This window comes from Balaenoptera ricei, chromosome 16 (genome assembly GCF_028023285.1).
Source record: "Balaenoptera ricei isolate mBalRic1 chromosome 16, mBalRic1.hap2, whole genome shotgun sequence".
NCBI classification, from domain to species: Eukaryota; Metazoa; Chordata; class Mammalia; order Artiodactyla; family Balaenopteridae; genus Balaenoptera; species Balaenoptera ricei.
Window position 1 is genome coordinate 54045591 of NC_082654.1, and position 26244 is coordinate 54071834.

Sequence of the window (26244 nt, forward strand, 5' to 3'; positions counted from 1 at the left end):
CTGGACTGCTATCGTATGTTCAACTTTACAATTTTATATTCTGATTTTTCTACATAACATGATGTAATGAGCATTTTCATATCCTTAAGATTCTGAAAATTGCAGTTACGTTGAATTCATCCAAGGTATAGATATATTCTAATTTATATAGACCTCTAAATTCAGGTTTTCTTCATTCGTTTGTTTTGCTGTTACAAATCCTGTGGTAAACATGCTTAAAAATACATTTTCTGTAGGCTAAATTCTTAGAAAAAATTCAAAGATGTTGAAACACACTGAAACATCACCTACAGAAGATGTTTAACAAAATACGTTCCCTCAAGTAGTGAATAAGATGATGTGATTTACTGCACCCTCACCAAACTATCTGCTTTGTAAAATCATTAAATATGTGATAGGCAAACAAAAAAAGTTAATTTGCATTTCTCTGTGAGGCTGAGTATTTGTCATGCTTACGGGTTACTTGGATTCCTTTTCAAGGGAAGAGGATGTTCCCCTCTTTTGCCCATTTTCCTACTGAGATTTTAGTGTTATTCTTATTGATCTACGTGACTTCCTCAGAATATCGATTCTTTGCCATGTTTGTTGTACAGTTTACTGACACTTTATCTGTCTTTCAATTTTGTTTCTGATTTATGATATTCAGATCAAAAAAGCAATGTTGTGTCAAGGTTGTTAATTTTTCCTTTCATTGCTTTTTGCTCAAAAGGTCCTTTCAATTGCTGATGTAAATAAACATGTTATTTACTGCTTTCCCTAATACTTTATTTGTTACATTAACTCTTAAATTCATTAAGAACAACTTTTGGTATATAAGGAGGAGGTAAAAATCCAACTTTGATTTGGTTTACCTAACAGTCAACCAAGTTTATCAAACAACCAGTGGGAGTGGTTCTCATTTTCCCCGATTTATGAATCTCTCCTTATTCTACACTAAGTTCCCCAACATACCAGGTTCTATGTTTCCTAATCAGTCAACCAATAATCTATGACTTATATTGTAAACTTAGCAACACCAAGTTTGCTTATTTGTTATTCTTTAAAATCTATCCAGTTATTTTTACGATCTTGGTATTCCTCTTAAATTTTCATCAGCTTGCTCTATAATTTCTAACTATTCTCACCATAATCAGTCTTTTGAAAGATCTGAAAATGCACTAAAGAGTGAGAAAATAACAGCAGAAAACCATGAAACCTCCCTCCCTTATCCCAAGATTCGAACTTTTAACATTTTGGGACATACACTTTCAGGATCTCTATCAGGGATGATCTAGGTAGCTTTGTTACTATTCTTCCTTGGCAAGGAAACATAAAAGCGTTTCAGCATGATCGATTTTTCACAACATGGAAAAGATATCTTGATTCAATTCACAATTGGATTGCAATTTATTTTTAAAATACTAAAAAATATATATATAATCTTAACTTCTCTCAGATTTGAATGTTTAATCTTTGGAGACATGTAAAAAGCAAACTATTAAATGAGCTAGATTCAGGTACACCCCTTAATATTGCTGCTCTGATCTATTAACTTGTGGTTTATTTAACTTGCAACAGAATCCAGTTAGTAATGCATCAGAAGGATAGCCCTGGTAGCATGCCAATCACACGAAAGTCATTTCCCTTGTTTTCCTTATTTCCTGGAGATGAAGTATTTCACTTACTCCAAGTGCATTACAAAGTACAGTGCCATTTAATTCCTAAGTTCATATCTGTATGTATTTATTCAACAGTATCTTTGTGATAGGAGATGCTCAATAAACATTTGTCGAATGGAGAATAAATGAATCGTACTACTTAAATAGAGTACTGTATAAAATGGCACATTATTAATAACTACATTGGAATTCTTACAAGTGGCTGATGCAGGAACAAATGGTAAGTCTTTTATTCACAGCAAAGCCTGGGAGATGAATAGCTGACACATGCAATGTATGATTTCTTCATATGCACTAGTAGGAGATTTATATGCACCTATTAACCTATTGGAGTTCCAGTTCTGTCTTAGGCTGGTCTTTTGTCATGATTAGCTATGTTGTGACTCTGTTAAATAACAGGTTGTCTGTGCTGAAATATGCATGAAATATGAAGACAGAGGCCAAAATTATTATACATGTACATCGTTCCAGCCAAAACATAGATATATCTCTGCTTGTCTATGTTAAAAAAAAAAATCAGACATGTACATATGTGTAAAAGAATTATTTTTCTGGACCTGAGATCTACTGTCATAGACTGGATTGTGTCTCCCAAATAACCAATATTGAAGTGCTAACCTCCAGTACCTCAGAATGTGACCATATTTAGAGAGTCTTTATAGACACAATCAATTTAAAATAGAGTCATTAGAGTGGACCTTAATCCAATATGACTGGTGTCCTTCTAAGAAAAGGAAATTTGAATAAAGACTTGTACAGAGGAAAGAAAATGAAAAGACACAGGGAGAAGATGGCCATCTACAAGCCAAGGAGAGAGGCCTGAAAGGGATCCTTCCCTCGCGGCCCTCAGAAGGAAACAATCCTGCCAACACCTTGATCTCAGACTTCTAGACTCCAGAACTGTGATAAAATATATTTCTGTTGCTTACACCACCCAATATGCAGTGCTATGTTACAGCAGCCCTAGCAAACTAATACCCCTGTGAACTTAACAGAGAATATAGTGAGGCTGTATGTTAAAAACAAATAGGACTTCTTTTGTTTTTTTCAACATTCTCAGTTTTTGAAATGATGAATCAGACCTGCCTGCGTATAGTGGTGGGGCCTGATTTGAAACTTCCTTGGGGTAAAACACCATCGCAAAAGTCACTGCTTTAGGTGAGGCTTCTGATTCATCCCTTCATCAATCAGTTATAAATTCAAACTTATTTGATGGTACTGCCCACTTCCACATATGGCACCACTGGATTGACAAAGGTAACGCTCACACACAGCTGATCATCGATAAGAGCACGGATGCACTTCGTGCTTTGAAATGGTACCTCATTCTTGGCTTTTCCCTTGAGGTCTTCAAGTCACCTGCGTGCTTTCTACCTGTGTGCTTTCTACCTGTGTCTGCATTGATCTAATAAACATAACAAGAAAAGAGAAATGTGGGGAGGAACCATTCCCACTGCCCTTGACCCTCAGCTCAGGTTTTCAGAGGACAGAAATGGGTGGTAACTTTTGTAAATGAAGTCAATGTTAATGGCACTGCCCAAGTCACATGAAAGCCACCATGTCAAGGGTGATGAAAGGCGACGGGATACACAGTGGCTCTTATGGAGATCGGCCACTATCACTGATCAGCTCTTCCAAACCTGTGCCACTGTCCACTGTGAACCGAAGCTAGCCTTTGGAGTCAGGCAGGATTTGCTGACACACTCTAAGTTCATAACTATAAGGAGCATTTCTCTGCGCCATCTTAATAAAACAACATGGAATAAAGTTTTATAATAGCAATAGCGAGAGAAGAAAGTCATAATTTTCCATGCTTCACGATTCGGAATAATTAATTTAATAACTGTGTCATACGAGAAGAGTAAATAAAGAGAAGGAAAGGGGTGTGGATATATATGATCACTGAAGCATATACAATTGCAAGGAAAAACAAATTACCAGGGTAGCGCTGGAAATAAAAGCTTGGTGGGAAATATTTTTTTAGATGCTAATTTGATTCTTCTATGGAGACTTAAAGCTACAGTGTCTACAAGACCACTATTTACCTCCACTTGATTTTTAGCAGTTATATAACCTTTTGTTTCTAAAAACCAATTAAACACCTTCTGGATCTCGACTGGGAATTTTCCCTGTTCTCTACCTAGACTATAACAGGACTATGATTTCATTTGCAACACCTTGCTGGAGAGTATTTCATCATCAGAGGTGTTAAACAAAACAAAACAAAAAAGGACTGAAATTAATAAACGAGAGCAGAGTCAAAATAAGATGCAGTTTTCTTTGGACACAGTTACAGTCTCTGGGGTTTGGTTCACAGTAAACATTAAGACTCTAGATCTTAGCTGAGCAGTTTCTTTGCTATGCCACAATCTGTAGGTCTGCAGGAAGAGATTATTTCTGAGTATGAGCATATGTGCTTAAATCCCACACCAAAAATACAGGCTTCTAAAGTGAGTAAATAATTATTTCTATTAAATTGTTACATACAAAAGTAAACCTTCCTTTACTTGATCAGGTGAAACATCTTGTCTACTGTAATTCAGTTTTCCTTCCTCAAATACTAAAGATACCAGCCTCGTTCCTTCCCATATGAAAACTATTGATTCTGCTATTCAAACACCGGACTATATGTATCACATTGTATATTCCTGCAGCTCAGCACCCCCTTCCACCTCCAGGCCTCTCTGAGGACCTGCCCTCAGTGCCAGTCGCCGCAGTGACTTACCGACAGTGTTTATGGGATCCGGTCAAGGTTTCGATCACAAAGCACTCGCCATCATTGAGACAGTAGGCAAGGTCCTTGTCTCGGCAGGGTTTGAAGTGCTCAGATCGCTCAGTGGAATATGTCGTCGTATCTGTTGAAAAACACAGAGAAAGGCTGTCAGAAGTTCATTCTGACACGACCAGCTCCTGTCATTGGGCTGGACCTGTGCACTGAGACCTTCTTATGGCTGCTGACTCTAGCCAGACAGGATGGAACCTTCACTGTACTGAAAAAACACAATTGGAAATGACCATTTTATCGACTGAATGTTTGTGCCCCCCCCCCCAGAATTCATATATTGAAGCCTAACCCCCAATGTGATGGTATTAGGAGGTGGGGCCTTTGGGAGGTAATTAGGTCATGAGTGGGATTAATACCCTTATAAAAGAGACCCCAGAGAGCTCCCTCACTCATTCCAGTCATGTGACGACACAGCAAGAAAGTAGCCCTCTATGAACTAGGAAGTCCTAACCAGACACTGAATCCACAGGCACCTTGATCTTAGGCTTCCCAGCATCCAGAACTGTGAGAAATAAATTTCTGTTGTTTTTAAGCCACCCAGCCCATGGTATTCCGTTATAGCAGCTAGGACTAAGACAACTACCGGATTCAACTGTCTTCTTTCTCCACAAGATTTTAACAATTGGAATCACCCTAGGCAAGTCCCATCAGAGGACACATTACCAGTAAAAGTTGAATGACCCTACAGTCAAATATCTCAAATTCACTTTCATTAATTTCAGTGTTAAGAAACATGTTGTATTAAAGGATTGAAACAACATCCCCTTCCCTTAACTGTTGTCAAACGTCGTTAAATATCTGATCAACGTACATAATACTGTAACTCTTCTATGGAAATCTATGTCAGTTTCTCTGTGTGTGTGTGTGTGTGTGTGTGTGTGTGTGTGTGTGTTTTATCTTTTTTAAGTTATGGCTGTAATTTGCTAATAGCTAAGCCAATTATTCTTTCACTTTTTCCTTTTATTATGTAATTAAAATGCAAATGTACCAAATTCTGAAACAGACTCTCAAATGTGAGGAATGAGTCTGGTAAATATTTAACAAGACTAAATTATTGTCATTTTTTAGCATTATCTTAAACATGTGTTTTTTAAATCATAATCACTTACTTTTTTGAATTAAGTTATATATCCATATCAGCTTCCTAAATATGAAACTAATAATAAGTATAAGCATATGCGCTCTACTGGATGAAAAATCTGTTATAACGTGTAGACATTCTTGTTTCAGAGTTTTAAGCAACTAAAATATGAGCACCAATTTCATTGCAATATTCAAGAAAAATATATTTAAAAAGTCAAAGATGGATACATGATTCAGCATGTAAGCTCTTTTTATTTCCTTTACATAGATATAGATTAATAATAATGTTCAACAGCATGGGCCATTGTACCAGTTTACTAACTGGAGGTCACAATGAGCCTCTTCCTACCCACCATCCGAATGGAGGGGAGAGTTATTATCCAGAAAGAAAATTCACTCATGTTCTCCCCAAACCTAAGAAGCCTCAATGGGCCCCTTTCCCATAGGAAGAACTCCAAATTCCTAAGTAGAGCAAAGAAAAACATAGACCAGGTAGAATTTTGCCTGTCTAGCCTCATCTTCTTGCATCCTAAAACACACAACTTCATTTCCAACTATTATCCTATTTCCCCAATACCAGGAACTATCACACTGATCCTTCTTCCTGGACCATCTTTTTCTTTGCTGGAAAACATCCAGCAATTCTTCAGAGTTTATGTCATCTTCCCCTTGTGTCCCCCAGAACCTTTTATTGCTTGCATCACTGTATTCAATGCTGCAAGTAACCATTTGTTTACACCTTTATCTGTTTTAGTCTGTAAGTTCCTTGAGGTCAGAGGTTGAGCCTTAATCAGAATTGGTGCTCAGTAAAAATGTCTTCAATAAATCTAATAATTCAAGGAGGGGAAAGCAGGGGGTGCGTGTGGGATGAATTGGGAGACCGGGATTGACATATATACACTAATATGTATAAAATAGATAACTAATAAGAACCTGCTGTATAGCACAGGGAACTCCACTATACAGTAGAAACTAACACAATATTGTAAAACAACTATACCCCAATTAAAAAAAAAATCTGATAACTCTAACATCATTAAAGCTTAAACACCATTGATGAAAGATATGATCATTAAAGATATCATTATAATCATCTAAAAGTTAATGCATATCTTACAATAAAAAGTTAGACATAACTTTCACATTAATGTTATCATTTTAGTATAGTCGTTTTAATATTGATAAATATTGCAAAATAACCACATTGCCTTCAGATTCACACAGACCCTACTCATATGCTATTCATATACTGTGAGCATTGAAAAATCCACTTCTAATCTTCTTTCTTGATCATACAATGGGAACTTATTTTTTTCTACTTCAAAATATTTGCCTGTTAATACTTTGGCATGAAATAAAGGCTCTGCAAAACAGACACATTTTTTGTTTGTTTGTTTGTTTTTCAGAAGATCTCCTCTACAGGGAAGATTTGTTATTCAAGACAGTATGTGATAAATAGTTACACAGACTCAATCTCTCTTTCTATGGGAAATGTTTAAAATTCAAGAGCTCTGAGCCAAAAATTCAATATGAACCACCACACAGTTGACTACTACTCTGACCGCTGAAGTATATTAATTCAGGATCAGTTAAGTTTTCCTTTAGTTTCTTATTATCCATTTATTGATATTCACTGATCATTCCTCTAAGAACAGCTTTTCATTAACATAAACTACAGCATAAAAAGGGAGATCCTTATTTTATAATCAGTGGTTTTAACAAGCTACAGACTCCAAGAGCAATACAATGGCAAAGCAAACACAATCAATTAGTTTCCATCTGACAACTACTGTCTCTGGTGGTTACCGCCCTATTCTACCAACCACTTTATTACTTTACCATCCATCAGCACAATACACAGGATCAGAACCAAGTAAAATGCCTCTGCAAAGGCCCAAAGTGGGGGAGTACAGAGATGTCAGGTCTAACATGCCCTCACGTTTTCTATTTCCATAGCTTAGAGAATCCCAAAATTGATTTAAAATACACATGCTTATCCTTCACAATGACTTGACTAAATTCTAAGAGAACATCCTTATTAAATATTTTAAGTAACTTGATTTAGTACGCAACAGAATATTAGTCTTGATCCTTCTATAGATAAATAAAATGCAGTTATCAATAAATTTGAAATCTTAAGAATTTACCCATGCATTTCACTATATAGTACCCATATAGCACTACGCACCTAAAATCACAGAGGTGTTGGGAAAGGTAAATAAAATTCACCATGAGGTGAAATTATATACTTGTAAGGCATCATGCCAAATATGTGAGTGGAAAGATAGAAAAATTCCTTAATGAAATCACTAGGCTGCTATACTAACTCTAAGACCACCTACACACTTTTGTAAGGTAAATCGTAAGTATACTGTGTCTAAGTCACTGTTAGCCTTTCTATTACTTACAACCAAACACAGTCCAAAGAGATGGTAATAATTTTGGATGACAGCCTCCAATACTTACAGATCTGCTTAGAAGTACATGTATGTATATATTTAATTTTTAACATATACAATATATTGCAAACATATAAAATAGAGCATAAGTAAAAATGAGATAAAAATAAATAAGGTATAATCCTGATTTTCTTTCTGTGCCCTAAGGTGACACGGTATGCCCTAATATATCCAGCTGAGTGCTTTGTTCTGAAGGGGAAACATGGGACATTTGTGAGAACGAGATAACAGATAAGACCTAACTCCAAACTATAAAACTTATGGCCCTAAATATCCTTGGGGTACCTTAACAATCAGACATAGAACTCTCATCTATAAACTTATCCAACATATTCAGAACCCAGTGTTTGTTTTAAAACTGCATCACTTTTAAGATAGCCTGATACACTAAGGTGGCTACGGTATATGGTACTATTTTGTCATGTTTTTAAAATTCAAGGGGCACCTTCTGTTTCTAGGAATGATATCTGGTAAATAAAATTGTTATAGAGCTCCCTGTTGTTTTCAAAAAATTACATGGATAAAGGTCCAAGTAAGTAAACTAGAAGGGGCCAAATATTCCCATGAATTCTCATTTGTTTTCCAAGGCTCTCCCTTACTCCACAGTACCTCCTTATCAGGCATCACTCTCCCACTACATCAGCTCATGAACCTCCCATCTTACTGGACTGTGAGCTTGTGGGGGTGGAGGAGGTCTTCACATCGCTGATCCACAGTCTTACAGACAGCCTGACACAGAGGTGCACACAATAGATGTTTATAGAAGAATGATCTTTTATAACATAAGTGTTTTTCTAAATGTTCTGTATAGTCAAGTGTGCACATTTTGTTATCATCATAAAAGAAAAACTCTATATGAATAAATGTTTATAAGTTAGGACATGAGATGAGTTCCAAAAGCAATTTTAGGTAAAGTGCTTAGAATTTTATAAGAAGAGCAGAAAATCAACTCCACAGAATGGAGGCAAAGGGAGGAGAAAAAAAACAATAATTAGGGAAAATATTCAGAAAGAGATGGCATGAAAGATAAAGGAATGTTAGGCTTAAGAAGAACAGAGATGGTGCTTAGGATAGGGATTCCAAGCACCATGACCAAAGTTCAAGGTCTCAGGACAAGGAAGTGCAGTTGCTGGCTTGAGGAATAGCGCCCATTCACTTGGGACCACAAAGGCTGTGCAATTATCCAGACCGCTCATCTGGCACTTGTTATATGTAGTTTAATGTGTTTTCTTATATTTTTATGGGTTTTGGTCTCTCCCCAGGGAGGTCAGGGAGAGTGCTTTGCTTTTAAGTTCTGTATTTTTTCCGCATCATGTAGCATATATAGTGAGCAATCAGTACAGTAATTAAACGCACAGTGGGAACTAGTGGTGGTTAATTCATTAAAGGCAAAACAGGAAGAAAATGTAAGGCTGGAAGACAGAAATCCCTGCAGATTTTGCAATGAAAGTTAATTTATTAATGAATTAAAACAATGACTGGTTTTCCCCCTTAAGTACTGACTTGAAACTGAATGTGACTTATGGAGGTTTTCTCTGTTGCCAGCACAACACTGCACACTGTGGGAACACAGATTTTGTTGTAGGAACAAGAGTGCTAAATGGGCTATTACAGATAATAATTGCAGTAGATAATCAAAGAAAGGGAGAGCTTAATTCACACTATAGTTATCTCTAAAGGCTTCCCAAAGGGTTGGTATTGGAGTTACATCTTGAATGGGCATGATTTAATTGGCAGAGGAAAATGAATTCTAGATAGGAAGAGCAGAAACACCTAAGGAAGGAAAGGTGAGGCACAGCTTAGACACTAAATCCATCTTCCCATGCCTGGCTTGCAAATGTCAGATTCATGAAGCAGTTTTCTCCTTCCCCCACTGAGTTGATGACATGACAATTCTCTAAGAAAAGTTAAGAATCTGGTGATGCAAGCTTTTACGATTAGCAAAATACCTTTACAGGCTAGAAGCCATTTAAATATGGTTGTTGAGGCAGAGTCAAGATGGCTGTGTGGGAGGACGTGGAGTTAGCACTTTCCCACAAGTAGGGCGCCTGCCAGCTGCTGGTGGGGGACTCTGACGCCCAAGGAGACGGGAGGAACCCCAAAATGAACCGGTAGGATGTAGGGGGACTGAGGTGGGAGGAGAAGTGGAGGCCAGACAGGATCAGCACCCCTGAGGCTGGGGAGATCAGGAGAGGCAGGCGGGAGGGACTCTCCTGGAAGAGCAAGAGAGAAGCAGAGGACGACTGCCTGGCCCACTCGGGAACAGGGAGCCTGCTGAGCTCCCAAGCCGGTACCGCCCCCCTCCAAAGCCCCATCCAGGCCACGTGGGTCCTGGGGGCATAGGAGGGAGGCCGGGGAGATCAGGAGAGGCAGGAGGGAGGAGCCCTCTGGGAGGAGTGGAAGAGGAACAGAGGGCGACTGCCCAGCCCACTCGGGCCCAGGGAGCCTGCTGAGCTCCCAGGCGAATCCCCCACCCTCCAAGTCCCCTCCAGACTGCGTGGGTCCTTGAGGGCATAAGGAGGAGGCTGAGAGGAGAACAGGAGAGGCAGGCGGGAGGGGATCAGGAGAGGAGAGGAGGGCATTTGCTCCACCCACTCGAGCCCAGGAAGCCTGCTGGGACCCCAGGTGAGGTCCCCTGCCCTCTGAGACCAAGAGTGAGGGGCACGCCTGGGTCCCTTCTGTCCCTTGAGCCTAAGCCTCACCACCCTACAACCCCCAGGGCCTTTTACAGCCCAGTGGGTCCTGAGCAGTGGCCCTGCCCACAGCCCAAACCTCACCCTTACTTAGGCCCCGCCCCACCAAAACAAAGGCCTTTCCCCCACCCCCTTTTCTTTTCTTTTCCCTCCTCTTTTTTACTATTGTGGTACTGATGTACCTTCTGGGTGTTGATTCATCTATATTTTTATTTTTATATTCTTTCTAACGTATCTGTTAGTTTCCTAGTCTAATTTTATTTTTTTACCTTACTGTTCTTTCTTTTTTTTTCTTGTTTTTGCTGCCCCACACAGCTTGAAGGATCTTGGTTCTTAAGCCCAGGGTCGGGCTGAAGCTCCTGTGGTGGGAGCTCTGAGTCCGAACCACTGGACTAACAGGAAACCTCAGACCCCAAGGAATATTCACTGGAGTGAGGTTTCACAGACGTCCTCATCTCAGCACCAAGACCCAGCCCTACCCAACAGCTTACAAACTCCAGTGTTGGAAGCCTCAGGCCAAACAACCAGTAAGACAGGAACACAATCCCACTCATTAAAAAAAAAAAAAATGAGACAGCAAAAAAATATGTCACAGATGAAGGAGTAAGGTAAAAACCTACAAGACCAAATAAAGGAAGAGAAAATAGGCAATTTACCTGAAAAAGAATTCACAGTAATGACAGTAAAGATGATCCATGATTTCAAAAATAGAATGGAAGCACGGATTCAGAAAATACAAGAAATGTTTAACAAAGGTCTAGAAGAACTAAAGAACAAACAAAGGCCATAGGTGAAAAACCCACAGCAAGCATCATTTCAATGGTGAAAAACTGAAAGCATTTGCAGTAAGATCAGGAACAAGACAAGGATGTCCACTCTCGCCACTATTATTCAACATAGTTTTGGAAGTCCTAGCCATGGCAATCAGAGAAGAAAAAGAAATAAGAGGAATACAAATTGGAAAAGAAGAAGTAAAACTGTCACTGTTTGCAGATGACATGATATTATACTTAGAAATACCTAAAGATGCAACCAGAAAACTGCAAGAACTAATCAATGAATTTGGTAAGGTTGCAGGATACAAAATTAATGCACAGAAATCTCTTGCATTCCTATACACCAACAATGAAAAATCAGAAAGAAAAATTAAGGAAACACTACCACTTACCATTGCAACAAAAAGAATAAAATATCTAGGAATAAACCTCCCTAAGGAGGTGAAAGACTTGTACTCAGAAAACTATAAAACACTGATGAAAAAATCAAAGATGACATAAACAGATGGAGAAATATACCATGTTCTTGGATTGGAAGAATCAATATTGTGAAAATGACTATACTACCCAAAGCAATCTACAGATTCAATGAAATCCCTATCAAACTACCAATGGCATTCTTCACAGAATTAGAACAAAAAGTCTTACAATTTGTATGGAAACACAAAAAAACCAGAATAGCCAAAGCTATCTTGAGAAAGAAAAATGGAGTTGGAGAAATCAGGTTCCCCAACTTCAGACTATACCACAAAGCTACAGTAATCAAGACAGTATGGTACTGGCACAAAAACAGAAATATAGGTCAATGGTACAGGATAGAATACCCAGAGATAAACCCACGCACATATGGGCAACTTACAAAAAAGGAAGCAAGAACATACAATGGAGAAAAGACAGCCTCTTCAATAACTGGTGCTGGGAAAACTGGATAGCTACATGTAAAAGAATGAAATTAGAACACCACATAACATCATACACAAAAATAAACTCCAAATGGATTAAAGACTTAAGTGTAAGACCAGACACTATAAAACTCTTAAAGGAAAACATAGGAAAAACACTCTTTGACATAACCACAGAAAGATCTTTTTTGACCCACCTCCTTGAGTAACGAAAATAAAAACAAAAATAAACAAATGGGACTTAATTAAACTTCAAAGCTTTTGCACAGCAAAGGAAACCACAAACAAGACGAAAAGACAACCCTCAGAATGGGAGAAAATATTTGCAAATGAAACAACAGACAAAGGATTAATCTCCAAAATATACAAACAGCTCATGGAGCTCAATATCAAAAGAACAAACAATCCAAATAAAAAATGGGTGGAAGACCTAAATAGACATTTCACCAAGGAAGACATACAGATGGCCAAGAGGCACATGAAAAGATGCTCAATCACTAATTATTAGAGAAATGCCAATCAAAACTACAATGACGTATCACCTCACACACATCAGAATAGCCATTATCAAAAAATCTAGAAACAATAAATGCTGGAAAGGGTGTGGTGAAAACGGAACCCTCCTGCACTGTTGGTGGGAATGTAAACTGATACAGCCACTATGGAAAACAGTATGGAGGTTCCTTAAAAAACTAAAAACAGAACTACCATACAACCCAGCAATCCCACTACTGGGCATATACCCAGGAAAACCATAATTCAAAAAGAGACATGCACCACAATGTTCATTGCAGCACTATTTACAATAGCGAGGACATGGAAGCAACCTAAGTGTCCATCGACAGATGAATGGATAAAGAAGATGTGGCACATATATACAATGGAATATTACTCAGCCATAAAAAGAAATGAAATTGAGTTATTTGTAGTGAGGTGGATGGACCCAGAGTCTGTCATACAGAGTGAAGTAAATCAGAAAGAGAAAAACAAATACCATATGCTAATGCATATATATGGAATCTAAAAAAAATTAAAAAAATAAAAAATAAAATGGTACTGATGAACCTAGTTGCAGGGCAGAAATAAAGAGGTAGACATAGAGAATGGAATTGAGGACATGGGGTGGGAGGGCGAAGTGAGAGTAGCCTCGACATATATACACTGCCGTATGTAAAATAGTTGGCTGGTGGGAAGCAGCAGCATAGCACAGGGAGATCAGCTCGGTGCTTTGCAGTGACCTAGAGGGGTAGGATAGGGAGGGTGGGAGGGAGGCTCAAGAGAGAGGGGATATGGGGACATATGTATGCGTATGGCTGATTTGCTTTGTTGTGCCACAGAAACTAACACAGTACTGTGAAGCAATTATATTCCAATAAAAAAAAAATTCTAAAAAAATAATAGTAAATAAATTTGTGTTGTTTTAAGCAAACAAACAAACAAATAAATAAATAAAGTTGTCGACTCCAGCAGGGTCTTCCCTGGGTGGAGTGCTGTGTAAATGAAACCTGCTTCCATACCTTAAAATCCCCCGTAGAATATGCCATTTATCAGGCACCCAGGAAGGCGCACTGACATAAGACTGAGTTATAAAATATTTAATGGTCAAGGAAAATTGCATGAAGAATGCAGTGGTGTTTGAAAGGGAAACAAACCATTTCTCAGCTGGCAAAAAAGCAGAGATAGCTTTCTCCCCGCTGCCAAAGATCAGACAATTGTTCACTTTGCTGGCGTGGGAGAAATGGGGAGTGTTGGGCAAGGAATTTAAAAGTTCAATTTAGTCATGGGACTGCTGTGAGAACTGACAGTTCCTGAGGTATCCCAGAGCCATCAATTCTTGCAGCAAATGTAGAAAGGACCCTTATCAAACTTGTGTGACATACCTGGGCCACCTTCTGGTTTGAAATCTTTTTTATTTTTTTTAAATTATTTTATTTATTTATTTATTTTTGGCTGCGTTGGGTCTTCGTTGCTGCGTGTGGGCTTTCACTAGTTTTGGCGAGCGCGGGCTACTCTTGTTGCGGTGCACAGGCTTCTCATTGCGGTGGCTTCTCTTGTTGCAGAGCACGGGCTCTAGGCGGACGGGCTTCAGTAGCTGTGGCTCACAGGCTCTAGAGTGCAGGCTCAGTGGTTGTGGTGCACGGGCTTAGTTGCTCTGCGGCATGTGGGATCTTCCCGGACCAGGGCTCGAACCTGTGTCCCCTGCACTGGCAGGCAGATTCTTAACCACTGCACCACCAGGGAAGCCCCCCGGTTTGAAATCTTGCTTTTAAAAACTGCACCAGCTTAAGTAAACCTGCATGGGTGGGACATAGCTTGTTCAATGGAAGTGCACTTACTGGGGAACTGCAGAGTTATCCTAAAGCTGAATATATTTCCTTCTGCCTGCACACATACACACACTTATATAAACTGCTTTCAGTGACAACAGTTAAAATACCAGCTACTGTCACTGGAACACCATCTCTGCTCCCCACATCACTCTACTGAAATGGTCCAGTCTATGTCACTAGCAATCTCTAAATCCAATGGATGTTGAAACGTTTCTTTTTTCTCATCTTGTTTGAACTCTCAGAAGCATCTAATACTCTTAGTCAAGCCCATCTTCATGAGAAACCTTTCACTGGCTCCCACTGTCACATAACGTTGATTTTCCCCTTTTTGGTTTTTGTCACCTGTCTCATCTAATTTCTATTTAAAAGCCAGATTACTCAAGGACCAGTTTTTTGGATTTTTTAAAATTTATTATTTATTTATGGCTATGTTGGGTCTTCGTTTCTGTGCGAGGGCTTTCTCTAGCTGCGGCAAGCCGGGGCCACTCTTCATCGCGGTGCGCGGGCCTCTCACTATCATGGCCTCTCCTGTTGCGGAGCACAGGCTCCAGACGCGCAGGCTCAGTAGTTGTGGCTCACGGGCCTAGTTGCTCCGCAGCATGTGGGATCTTCCCAGACCAGGGCTCGAACCCGTGTTCCCTGCATTAGCAGGCAGACCAAGGAACAGTTTTTAAATAACTCCTAACATATACTCAATGGGGCTCTAAGCATTTTCCTTTAGCTATTTCTTGGTCTTAAAATAACACTATGAATTTATGCTACTATTTACTATCCTTACTTTACAAATAGAGAAAATTTATTCTTAGAGATTTATGTCATTGGCCCTAGGTCACATGGCTCTGAGTTGGCAGCTTCTGGACTCGAACCCACGCAACTCTGACTTGTTCCACTAGACCGCTTCCCATAGACCACTTTTTTTTTTTTTTTTTCCACTTTTACTTACTCCGTAGGCTAGCGCTCCTACAGGTGTGGTCCTCAGACCAGCAGTAACAGCATTATCTGGGAGTACATGAGCAATGATAATTCACGAGCCCCACCCCAGATCCACTGCATCAGAAACTCTGGAGGCGAGTGGAGGGACGGTGCTTTAACAAGCTCTCCAGGTAATTCTCAGACACGCTGAACTCTGAGAAGCAGCTGCCTTGGGTGAGCCTGTCTGATATCATCTACATGCCAATAACTCTCCAAGTTACACCTGAGCTCAATCTGCCTACCTGCAGGTGTTTCTGAGCTCAATCCGCCTACCTCTCTCTTCCTGATGGTTATCCCAAAGGCACCTAAAAATTAACTTGTAGAAAACTCTTGCTCTTCCTCCACAAACCTATTCTTCCTTTAGGATTCTCAGTCGCAGCCAATGTCACACTACTGATTCCCTTGTGCAGGCCAGAAGCCCAGAAGCCATCCTTCTCACCCTCCACATGAATCACGAGATATCAGTGGGTGACTCTACTTCTTATGTATCTCTGGAATCTACCACTTCTTTCCATCTTAACTCACCTGAATACTCATTATAGCCCTGCCTACATGCGTGCTTGCCAGGCTAAAAGGAATTATCCACATTACAATCAGTTTGCACAGTGTGTACACAACACATAATGATGGTTCATTTCCTTCTGGAAAATTATTTAGTGGCTATCCCTGCCTCTTAAGAAGAAAATCAAAATCCTTCCAAGCCCCTGCCTCTGTCCTCATCTCATACATAATACCTGTCCCACCCCACCCCCCATTTTCAGTGCATTGGCTACAGTTGTTGACATGGCCCATTCCACATACCCTACAGCCTTTGCACATGGTCCTCTCTGCAGAGGGGCACCGTGAACCCCACACTCTCTCACAGTAATCTACAGATTTCATCCAGAGCACATACTACGAGATGGCGAAACATAAAGCCAAAAATAAATTCCCATTCGATAGTTATTCTCTACAAAATCCCTTGGGTTGTACCGCCAAGCACAGGGGCTCTTCTCATGGGCGCTTCCCTCATTTAGGTCAAGGCGTTACTCCCTTCATTTTCCTTTCTTTGTCTTTCATTCTTTCAAGCAGAGACTATCCCCACACCAGCCCTGAATCAGAGACTTTTCCTTAGAGATGAGATGTTTAAAATCCCCATAGAGACTTAATTCCTTCTAGTAAAACAGCCTGGCTGGGGAGTTTGAACTGTGAGGCGACTACCGCATAGGCTGAGTTACCCTTTAAGAAAAAGCAGGGGCACGTTACTGTGAATGTGTAGCTTAAAAATGCAGGACATAAGAGGACTTTAAGAGGACAGAAACAGCAGTCACTTACTCACATTGGTCAGAAGACGGGGATTCTTAGACACTTTGCAGAGCGGCGTTGTGTCTGTCTGGTTCCAAACAAAGTCACAGAGTAGCTTGGTGGAATATCACGTTCGCTCATTTGGAAACATCTCAGTCTGGCTGCCAGCAGGACCATTTCCTGCTTTTTCAGATGTTGCTTTACTTACATGGGAGCATCAGCGTGTACAGAGAAATTCCAGTGCCGTCAGTCCAAGAAAGAACATGACTCTGTAGGTGATTAGCCGATCTTGGCTTCCAAAAAGGAGAACGCTGAGCTTATAGCGGAGAGACCTTTTGAGCTTCTCCAGCACAGAACCTCAGCTAACTGACTTCTGGTCTGAGCCTCTCTTCCAAGTCAGGTGCAGCAGGGAATTTAAATGAGACGCCAATTTAGACCTCAATTAGCCAGCTCTCCTTCCCATACCATGCTCGCTCCCTAAACAACTCTCTAACTGGTTTTTGATTTTCCATCTACGAATGCTTTTCAAATTGGGATATGTTCATTCTCTGTGATAACTTTATTGCCCTGAAGCACCTTTATGTGACATACACTGGGTGAGACACCCTTGCATGTGTAGCAAGAGCCTCCCGTCTGCCCTCCCTGTGCTCCAGCGAGAGTTTTCTGCGAAGCCAACAGGTGACACGCCCACCTTGATAGCACGCCCCAGCTGCCTAAAATTCCCTCCTGTCCTCATTGTAAGAGATTAACAAACACTTCTCAATCCTGCAATTCCCCACGCAAGCCAAACTCAAAAGGCTTTCTGGGACTTCACTTTCCCGCGTTCTTCTCACGTTTCTTGGGCTCCAATAACACTGGAACAGATCAGGCCTTTTATGACTTTGTGACTTTATATATCCTATTCCTTTGACCTTTACAGTCAATAGGTCTCTGCCTGGCAAAACATTTCTCACTGTTTAAAACCTATGTGAAATGAGAGCTCCTACTGAAGCCTTCTCCAGATCCTCAGGATACAAGTATTTGAAATTCCAATAACACTTCATTCCTCCTTCTAATACAGGGATAATCATTCTGAATTGCAATTTAAATGTTTACATGTCTACTCTCCACCCTTTTCCCAAACCAGACTCTGAGTTCCTGTGGACCTGGCAAGGTCATCTCTAAATCCTTATAATTTATCCCAGGGCCTGACAGATAGTAGATGCTTAATGCATGCTTTCAGAGTGAATAAGTATTGTAATGGTTACACGAGTGACGATCACACCAACATCACAGGCACACACATACCTTAAGCATGATAAGGTTACCACCTTGTAACTCCATATCATAATAATGTTTTTGGAGCTAAATGATGAAAAACATATCTATGCCTATGTGAATGCACCTGAGGCTGATTGCTAATAATCAGGGACTTTTTTTTTAATGTTCATTGGTTTCAGGTGAAAAATAAACAGTTTGTTTCTTGATAAACATGTTTGTTTACTTAAGAACATTCTCCTAGTTTCAAATTTCTTGCCTGTCAAGTATGCACAGAGGTGATATTTAAAATATTTAATAAGCAGTATGGAAATGACAAGTCTAATCAGAATAAATCATTTCATAGCTAGAGCAGGGTCCTGGAGGTAACCTAGTGGGGCCAGATCTTAACTCTATGGTTTCTGGATTAATACTGAGGAAGTTTAGGAGCCCTGGTGCAGGACATCCTGGATGTCATGGAGAGAATTTATTGGGGAGGATGTGAGCAGTGGCTATTTACCAACTAGAATAAAATCACCGCAATACTTTAACAGTCAATACAACTAATGAAGTACCCTGCTATATATCAGCCCTTCTCGCAGTCTAAACCTGTCTTTAGCTCTTTTAGTTGTAACAGCTGAAACCGGACAATCTTAGGATAACACAGAACTTGGAGGTCAACATGTGATAATGATGCTTGGAATAAACCTATTAATCAGATATACATATTTTGCAGAAGAGAAACTGAAGCACAGGGGGATCATGCAATATGCTTAGGATTTCACAGCTAATAAATAGAAAGGCAGAAATAAAACCCAGAGAAGCCCAGCTCCACAGTGAATGTCCTTCAGCCCTCTGCAGCCCCACCTGCTCTGAGTCCCGGACTCTTTCAAGGTATGTATAGTCAAGTCTCTCCTTGCCAAATGCTGTTAGTCACTTTATTATGAGTCAATGCAAGAGCAATTAGGAAGCGATATTTTTCAGGAATCCATTCATCTTCTCACCCATCCACCCCACACCCATTGTTTGAGCACATACTGAAACTGTCAGATAGGTACTGGGAGAAGATAGGTGGGTACAAAAACTAAAATAAAGACAGTGCTTGACACTGGGGGTTTCTTTTACTCTCACATTTCCTTTTCATGCTATTATGGCTTTGAAATCCTGTCTAAACATTGACATGATTCTCCAAATTCCTTCATCGAAATGAACATCACTCACTTGACTTATTTAAAAGCTTCTTTTTCCCCCTAACAGCCCTAGATCTTATTTGGATCCTCTTTGTTAGTGTTCAGAAATCCAAGCACTTCCTCCTCTGTATGGGTCATGAAGAAGGCATGGGCACAGCAGGCCTAGGTTGAATCCCTGCTTATGCATTTGCTATGTCGTGTCACGGCAGAAGCAGAAAAAAAAAAAATGTAAGAGTTCAAAGAGAGGGCAGCAGTGGCTTGATGCTCCACATTCCCTTCCGTGTAAGAAGGGCTTGGAGAGTGGCTTCAGGTGGGAACTAGACTTACCTTAATGCTGCCTTTGCATAGGAAACATGTTGTTACTTCTACTGTGCGCTTAATTGGGATCCTTCCAGAGACGGAGATTACAACCACCACTCTACTCTCTATTTCTTTAAGTTTGGATTTTTTAGATTCCACATAAAAGTGATATCATACAGTATTTGTCTTTCTCTGTCTGACTTATTTCACTTAGCATAATGCCCTCAATCTTGACCCCTACCCTGCCACCACCTCCATCCCTTGGGATCTTGCCTATAATTCTGGGTGTAAAGAAAAGTCAATCAAAAGAAGTTTCCCAAAGAAACTGTCAAGGAGACTTTAGGGAGTACTCACTCTGGCTGACAACAAAAATTATGAAAATGATATTAAAGGACTGTAAAAGACTAATGTAGTGCTACTTGTTCAATTACCAGGCCTATGGCTTCCAGCTGTCTTGCATCTCCAGACCCTACCTTAGCTAGCATATTGCTAGACACACAAGAGACGATAAAGAAATGCTAAATCAGATGGAACAGCTACAATTTCATAGAACACGCAGTAATGAGGAGAGGAAATGCAAATGTGCAACCAAAGTATCAGGGCCAAGAAGATATGAAGGGTCAGCAGAAATGCACTAAAAGTTGAGTCCTTGGAAACTTAAGGCACTTGAATTTCAACATGACCAAACTTAAAAAAAAAAAAAAAAAAAGCTAAAGAAAAAAGAACAATTGCTACCCAAAAACATAGGAACTCAATAATGCAGGGTTAACCCCTAAAATGCCACAGTTGTTCAAACCAGACGACCTAGAATTCATTCAGTCACTAAGTTATTTATCGTTTTGACAACCTCCAGGTCTCAGGGATATTGCAATCAGGTTATATTTCACTCCCTTAAAAAGTCTCATCCTCTGCACCCCTGTTCATCTTCTTAGTAACAGTGTAGGGTTTGTCCCAAGCAAAAGGGGAAAAGGCTTGGCTCCTTCTACCACGCTGGAACTCTGTGCTTTGGCCTCAGTGTGTGGAATTAAGTGTGCCTAGCCTTAAATATCTCACGTTTGTAATGTACCTTTGGAAATCTGTGTTTGCATTCAAACTTTGCTGCTTATTGGCATTTTGAATAAATTGAATATATGAAAATGTATATAATTCATGAGGTTCCATGAAACCTGAATGAGAAAAAGGAACAATGCATGGTAATGGCTCTTGCAGTACGGGGCACCGAGCACATTTTTCCCTTATTTACCTTTTGCTAAGTAAGTCAACAGATAATTTATTAAGCGTCAACATATCTAATTCTACAATGTCTCTAATTCTACAGTGTCTCTACAATTAAAATCATTTATTTATTTAACAAGCTATCATTGGGCTCCTCCTATGAGACTCTCAAGTACCATACTGGTTCCTGGGGTGAAAGTGAGGAACTCAGTTCAGAGATCATAAGGCACGTGGCTGCCTCCCAGGAACTGCCAGGCATGTGTGACTGTCCGGTACCCAGTCCACGCTAAGTGCCAGGCAGGGGACAGGGGTGGCAAATGTACTCATAACACCCAGAGTTTGCTGACTTCTTAGCACTTGTTTGGAGACTGGATATGGCTACAGAATTTCAAATAGTAAAATGTTCCTCGGGCTTCCCTGGTGGCGCAGTGGTTAAGAATCTGCCTGCCAATGCAGGGGACACGGGTTCAAGCCCTGGTCTGGAAAGATCCCACATGCCGTGGGGTGGCTGGGCCCGTGAGCCATAACTACTGAGCCTGCGCGTTTGGAGCCTGTGCTCCGCAACGGGAGAGGCCGCGATAATGAGAGGCCCGCGCACCGCGATGAAGAGTGGCCCCCGCTTGCCACAACTAGAGGAGGCCCTCGCACAGAAACAAAGACCCAACACAGCCCAAAATAAATAAATAAATAATTTAAAATGTTCCTCATAGGGCAGTTCGTAGTTTTCCCATTTACTACTAAAAAGACTAGATAAATAAAGTGAAGGATGTCCCCACCAATCACTAGACCCGATGATGTCACAAGTACACAGCCTGCAACTCTACTATCGCACGGCTCTCAAGAATTAAGACTTTTCTGCATTACTCCTTATAAGTTTTTATTTATGTTTTTCTCTTTTGCCAGAGAAGAAAGGGACTCATGTCTCATTCAGTCATGATTGTCTTACTAATCTGTGAAAATGTGGATGAGAGATAGATGGTTAGAATACACATGGCACAAAGGAAAGGTCTATGGATCTTGTTTGACTCTTGGCTCAACCATGATCACCTGCTTTTCAGCCATTTCTTAATTTTTCTAAATTTTATTTATAAAATATGATTGTAATATTACTTATTATTCATTTTCATAACAGTTGAAAGGGCCCGACTTAGTATTGACTTCTAGTAAATATTAATTTCATCTTATGAATTTTCTCCTTGAAAAATTTACTTTCCATTTGATTAGAAATTTCTCGAAAGAATATACACATATATCCAATAAATATAAGAAAAGTTCAACATCATTAATTATTATGGAAACAGACAACAAAACCACACTGAAGTACCACCTCACTCCCACTAGAATGAACAGTAACAAGCGTTGGCAAAGAGAATTTGGAAAAACTGGAGACATATCCTGCTGGTGGGAAAGAAAAATGGTGCAGCTGCTTTGAAAAATGGTTTGGTAATTCCTCAAAATGTTAAACAGAGTTATCATATGAAACAGCAATTCCACTTCTAGGTGTATACCCAAGGCAACTGAAAAGAAATGTTCATGAAAAACAAATGTTCATACTTGTACATGGATGTTCATAGAAGCATCAAGTAATGAATGGATTTTTAAAATGTGGTATATCCAGACAAAGGAATATTATTCACCAATAAAAGTAATAAAGTACCGATATATGCTACAGCATAGATGAACCTTAAAGTGTAATACTTAATGAAAGAAACTAGACATAAGGCTATATTGTATGATTTCATTTATATGAAATGTCTAGGATAATCAAATCCACGGAGACATAATGTAGATCAGTGGGTGCCAGAGGGCAGGAGGAAAACTTTCTCTTCCGGTCTTTCCACCTTGGTCTTCTATATACTCTTTTATATTTTCAGTGTATTAATAGGTAAAAGGAGACAAATATTGTTCAATATTTTAGATTCTGCAAAAAAATCACAGTCGATTTCATGCTATGCTTTTGAAAGAAAGGGAACACACACCGCAAACGATTTGAGAAAGAGGGAAAACCCATCACGTACTTCCCCAAATCTCCTTGCATTATTGACAAAACTTTGCTCTCAGACCTGTTGAGAAAATTGGTCCATTCTCTGTGCCTGCTGGAAAGCAATTAAAGCTGAAATCAAATAGCTATAATCATCTGTTCATTTCCGACCCTTATCTCTCCATTTGCAGAAAGAGCTGCTATGTATTAAAGTGTTTGTGGATCATTCAATAATTTAAGTATTAGCAAAAATGGTGGGTTTTGAAGGTAGTACTGAGACGATTTGGAATTTTTAGCAGAAATTCCAAATAAAGTACAGTACAAAAGGCTAGCAACCCTCCAAATTTTGCTTCTCTAATGGTGGAAGTCATAAGATTCCCCTCCCTTTATCTTGGCTTAAGCTGTTTCCCAACCAGCACTACAAAGCAGAAACATAATCACCCTCTTTGACACCTTAAGTTTTGGCACAGGGGAAAATTCTTTTTCCTTCCCACACTGGGACTCCCTGTCTCCTCTTCTTTCTGGTGTGTCTTTCTTGCACACACCTAGTAACATCCCCTTTTATCCAACCTAGTTGGTGACCCTTAACCAAGAATCAGATTTAGTTCATAAAGAACAGGGGTCAGGAAACTGTGGTTCATGGGTCAAATCTGGGCCATAACCTGTTTTTGTAAGTGAAATTGTATTGGAACACAGCTAAGTTCATTTGTTTATACATTGTTTATGGCTGCCAAAATTGAGCCAAAATTAGTTAAGTAGAGACCACAAAGCCTAAAAAGCCTAAAATATTTACTTATCTGGCCCTTTACAGAGAAAGTTCCCCGACTCCTAAATAAAAGGTGGAAGATGGTAGCTTTCTTATAAATTATATATTTGATATATCTGAACTACTCAAAATGTTTGACATTGATTTAAGTACTTTGGTGTTATATATTTCAAGTAAATATATATATGCAGGAGAAGCATAGCCAAAAACTAAAGCAATAGGTTTTGGAAGAAGACAGACGTGAATTTGATCCTGGTTCTGATATTTAACTAGCTGTATGATCTTGGATAGATTACTTAACTTCCTTAAGCCTCAGTTCCTTTTACCTGTAAAATGTGGATAATGAGAGTTCGCACCTATGTCAATTAGAGTGATTTTGGCTGAGAGTACCAAAAACTCAACTCAAAATAGCTTAAATCAGAAGGAAAATAACATTATCCCACTTAACGAGAGGTGGTTCCTGGGTTGTCAAACACAGTGTCTAAATGGGATCATGACCCCAGGAAGGACCCAGGAATAATCCTGCTCAGCCATCACTGGCTTTCTCCTTAGGCTAGGCTCCCTCGTCACAGGTAGCTGCCATGATTTTAGACATCAATTCTAAACAGAGTCTTGCATAGACCTGTACCACCTGCCCATCTCTTAAGCAGTCTCCAGCACGGGGACTGGCATTCCTCTAACTGGCTTAGTACAGCACACGGCCGTGTGGAGAGTGGACTGATTGCCAGAACAAACCTGGAATTCAGTGAGAAGGAGAGGCCATAGAGGAGAAAATGTGAGCAGGTAGCCAACAATATCAGATAAGTTTTTATGAGGCCTCAAAAAAATTAATGCACACAGAACACAAGTATATGTTCAAGAAATGTTAGCTCTTCCTTTGGGCTGTGATATCTTTTTGTTGGATTTGCTGCTAGTGCCCTTCCAAAATGTATACCTTAATATAAAGTAAGCTTAAATTAATTTGTATTGAGAGTTTTAGAAGAAATGCATATCATTCCATTAGATGACTGAAAAATTTCCAGGCTCTAGTGAGACTGGATGGACATCATTATTCAGACACAGACATCTCTGCATCTTTGTTGCAGCGCACACTCGTGTATCAGCATTATCTGTGTCCATCTCATATTAAGTGTGTGTCAAACACTTATATATCCCCAAGGTCATTCGGTGTAATTAACTGCAAAGTAAACTTAATTAAGGTAAATGTGCCATCTTCTTCACAAAAATCACTCACTGAATGCCCATAATTAATAAAAAGAAGCCCCCCTCCTTAACCCCCCTAATTATTGCTTGGCTCAGGCATCCTCTTCTCAAGCTATTACTTGCAGCCTCTCTTATCTGCCCTCAAAGACACAGCATTCCACATTTCCTTGGTCACAGCCCTTACCGCGCTGCACTGTAAATGGTAGTTTACATGTTTCTCTCCCCTTCACCAGCCTGTGAACTTTGAAGGGGCAAGTCCTGATACACAGCATGCTTTGGGGGAAAAACAACGAATGAATATGAATGCCCGCTGAGAATTTCCACATGGAGAGATTATTACTCTTATTTACACATCCTATTTGCCATGGAGGAACTGTTGTTTGCACTCACAGATTCATAGGCCCATCCTCCCTCTCCTGGTTCCTTCTCCTAGTGTTTTCAGCAAGGCAGGTTGCTTGGAGCCATCCAAAGGTCCGTTGTTGTTTTCCTTTTCCCCTCTCCTGTCTTGGTCAAGACACTATTCCACAAAGGGAGACAGACTGAGACCCTACCCCAAATTAAGAGTCAATGCAGGGGGTAGATATGAACCAGGAGGGCCTACCTGTGGATATTCTGAGCAGGTGAGAGAACAGCCCAGGAACTCAAATCGCAAAGTTATGAGATATTTATTTAAAACTATCCTACCAATCCAGGACTTCCCTGGTAGTCCAGTGGTTAAGACTCCACGCTCCCAGTGCAGGGGGCCCGGGTTCAATCCCTGGTCAGGGAACTAGATCCCACATGCCGCAACTTAAAAAAAAAAAAAAGGGACTTCCCTCGCAGTCCAGTGGTTAAGACTTCGCCTTCCAGTGAGGGGGGTGCCAGTTCGATCCCTGGTCGGGGAGCTAAGATCCCACACGCCTCACAGCCAAAAAACCAAAACATAAAACAGAAGCAATACTGATATTGTAACAAATTCAATAAAGACTTTAAAAATGGTCCACATCAAAAAAATCTTTAAGGAAAAAAAACCTATTCTACCAATAAAGTAAGCACACAAATTCCTCAAACCTTAGTTCTGGATACAGTGATCAGACAATACAGTGGAAAATGTCCTTGGAGAATGTTGACTGCAGAGATTGTAAAGCTCCCATCTCCCAAACTGCGAGGTGTTCTAGGAAGATGCCTCCATGTGGCAATGCTCTCCCATTAAGCTCTGCCTTTTGAAATCCCATCCATTTCCCCACACACAACTCAGAGTCAGTTCAGTTGTGCACTCTTCCCCAATCCTCCCACCTGCCTTTAACCTTGGTCTCCTCCCTGCTTCCTCAGCATTTGGCTGATTTCTTTATTCTAACACGCATCACTCTCCGTTTTGAGTGACAGCTATTTTGGTGGGTGTTTGTCATTCCTGCTCCCCACCAGGGAGATC

The 26244-nt window shown here is 40.1% G+C and overlaps 1 protein-coding gene across 4 annotated transcripts in view; it reads right to left on the reverse strand.

Annotated features, from left to right (window-relative positions):
* NRG3 (neuregulin 3) overlaps positions 1 to 26244 on the reverse strand; it is a 1107816-nt gene that overhangs the window by 609638 nt on the left and 471934 nt on the right. For all 4 annotated transcript variants that reach the window (XM_059899580.1, XM_059899579.1, XM_059899578.1 and 1 more), the window contains exon 2: positions 4384 to 4513. In XM_059899580.1, the coding sequence (XP_059755563.1) occupies positions 4384 to 4513 (130 nt within the window). The remainder of the gene's footprint in view (positions 1 to 4383; positions 4514 to 26244) is intronic.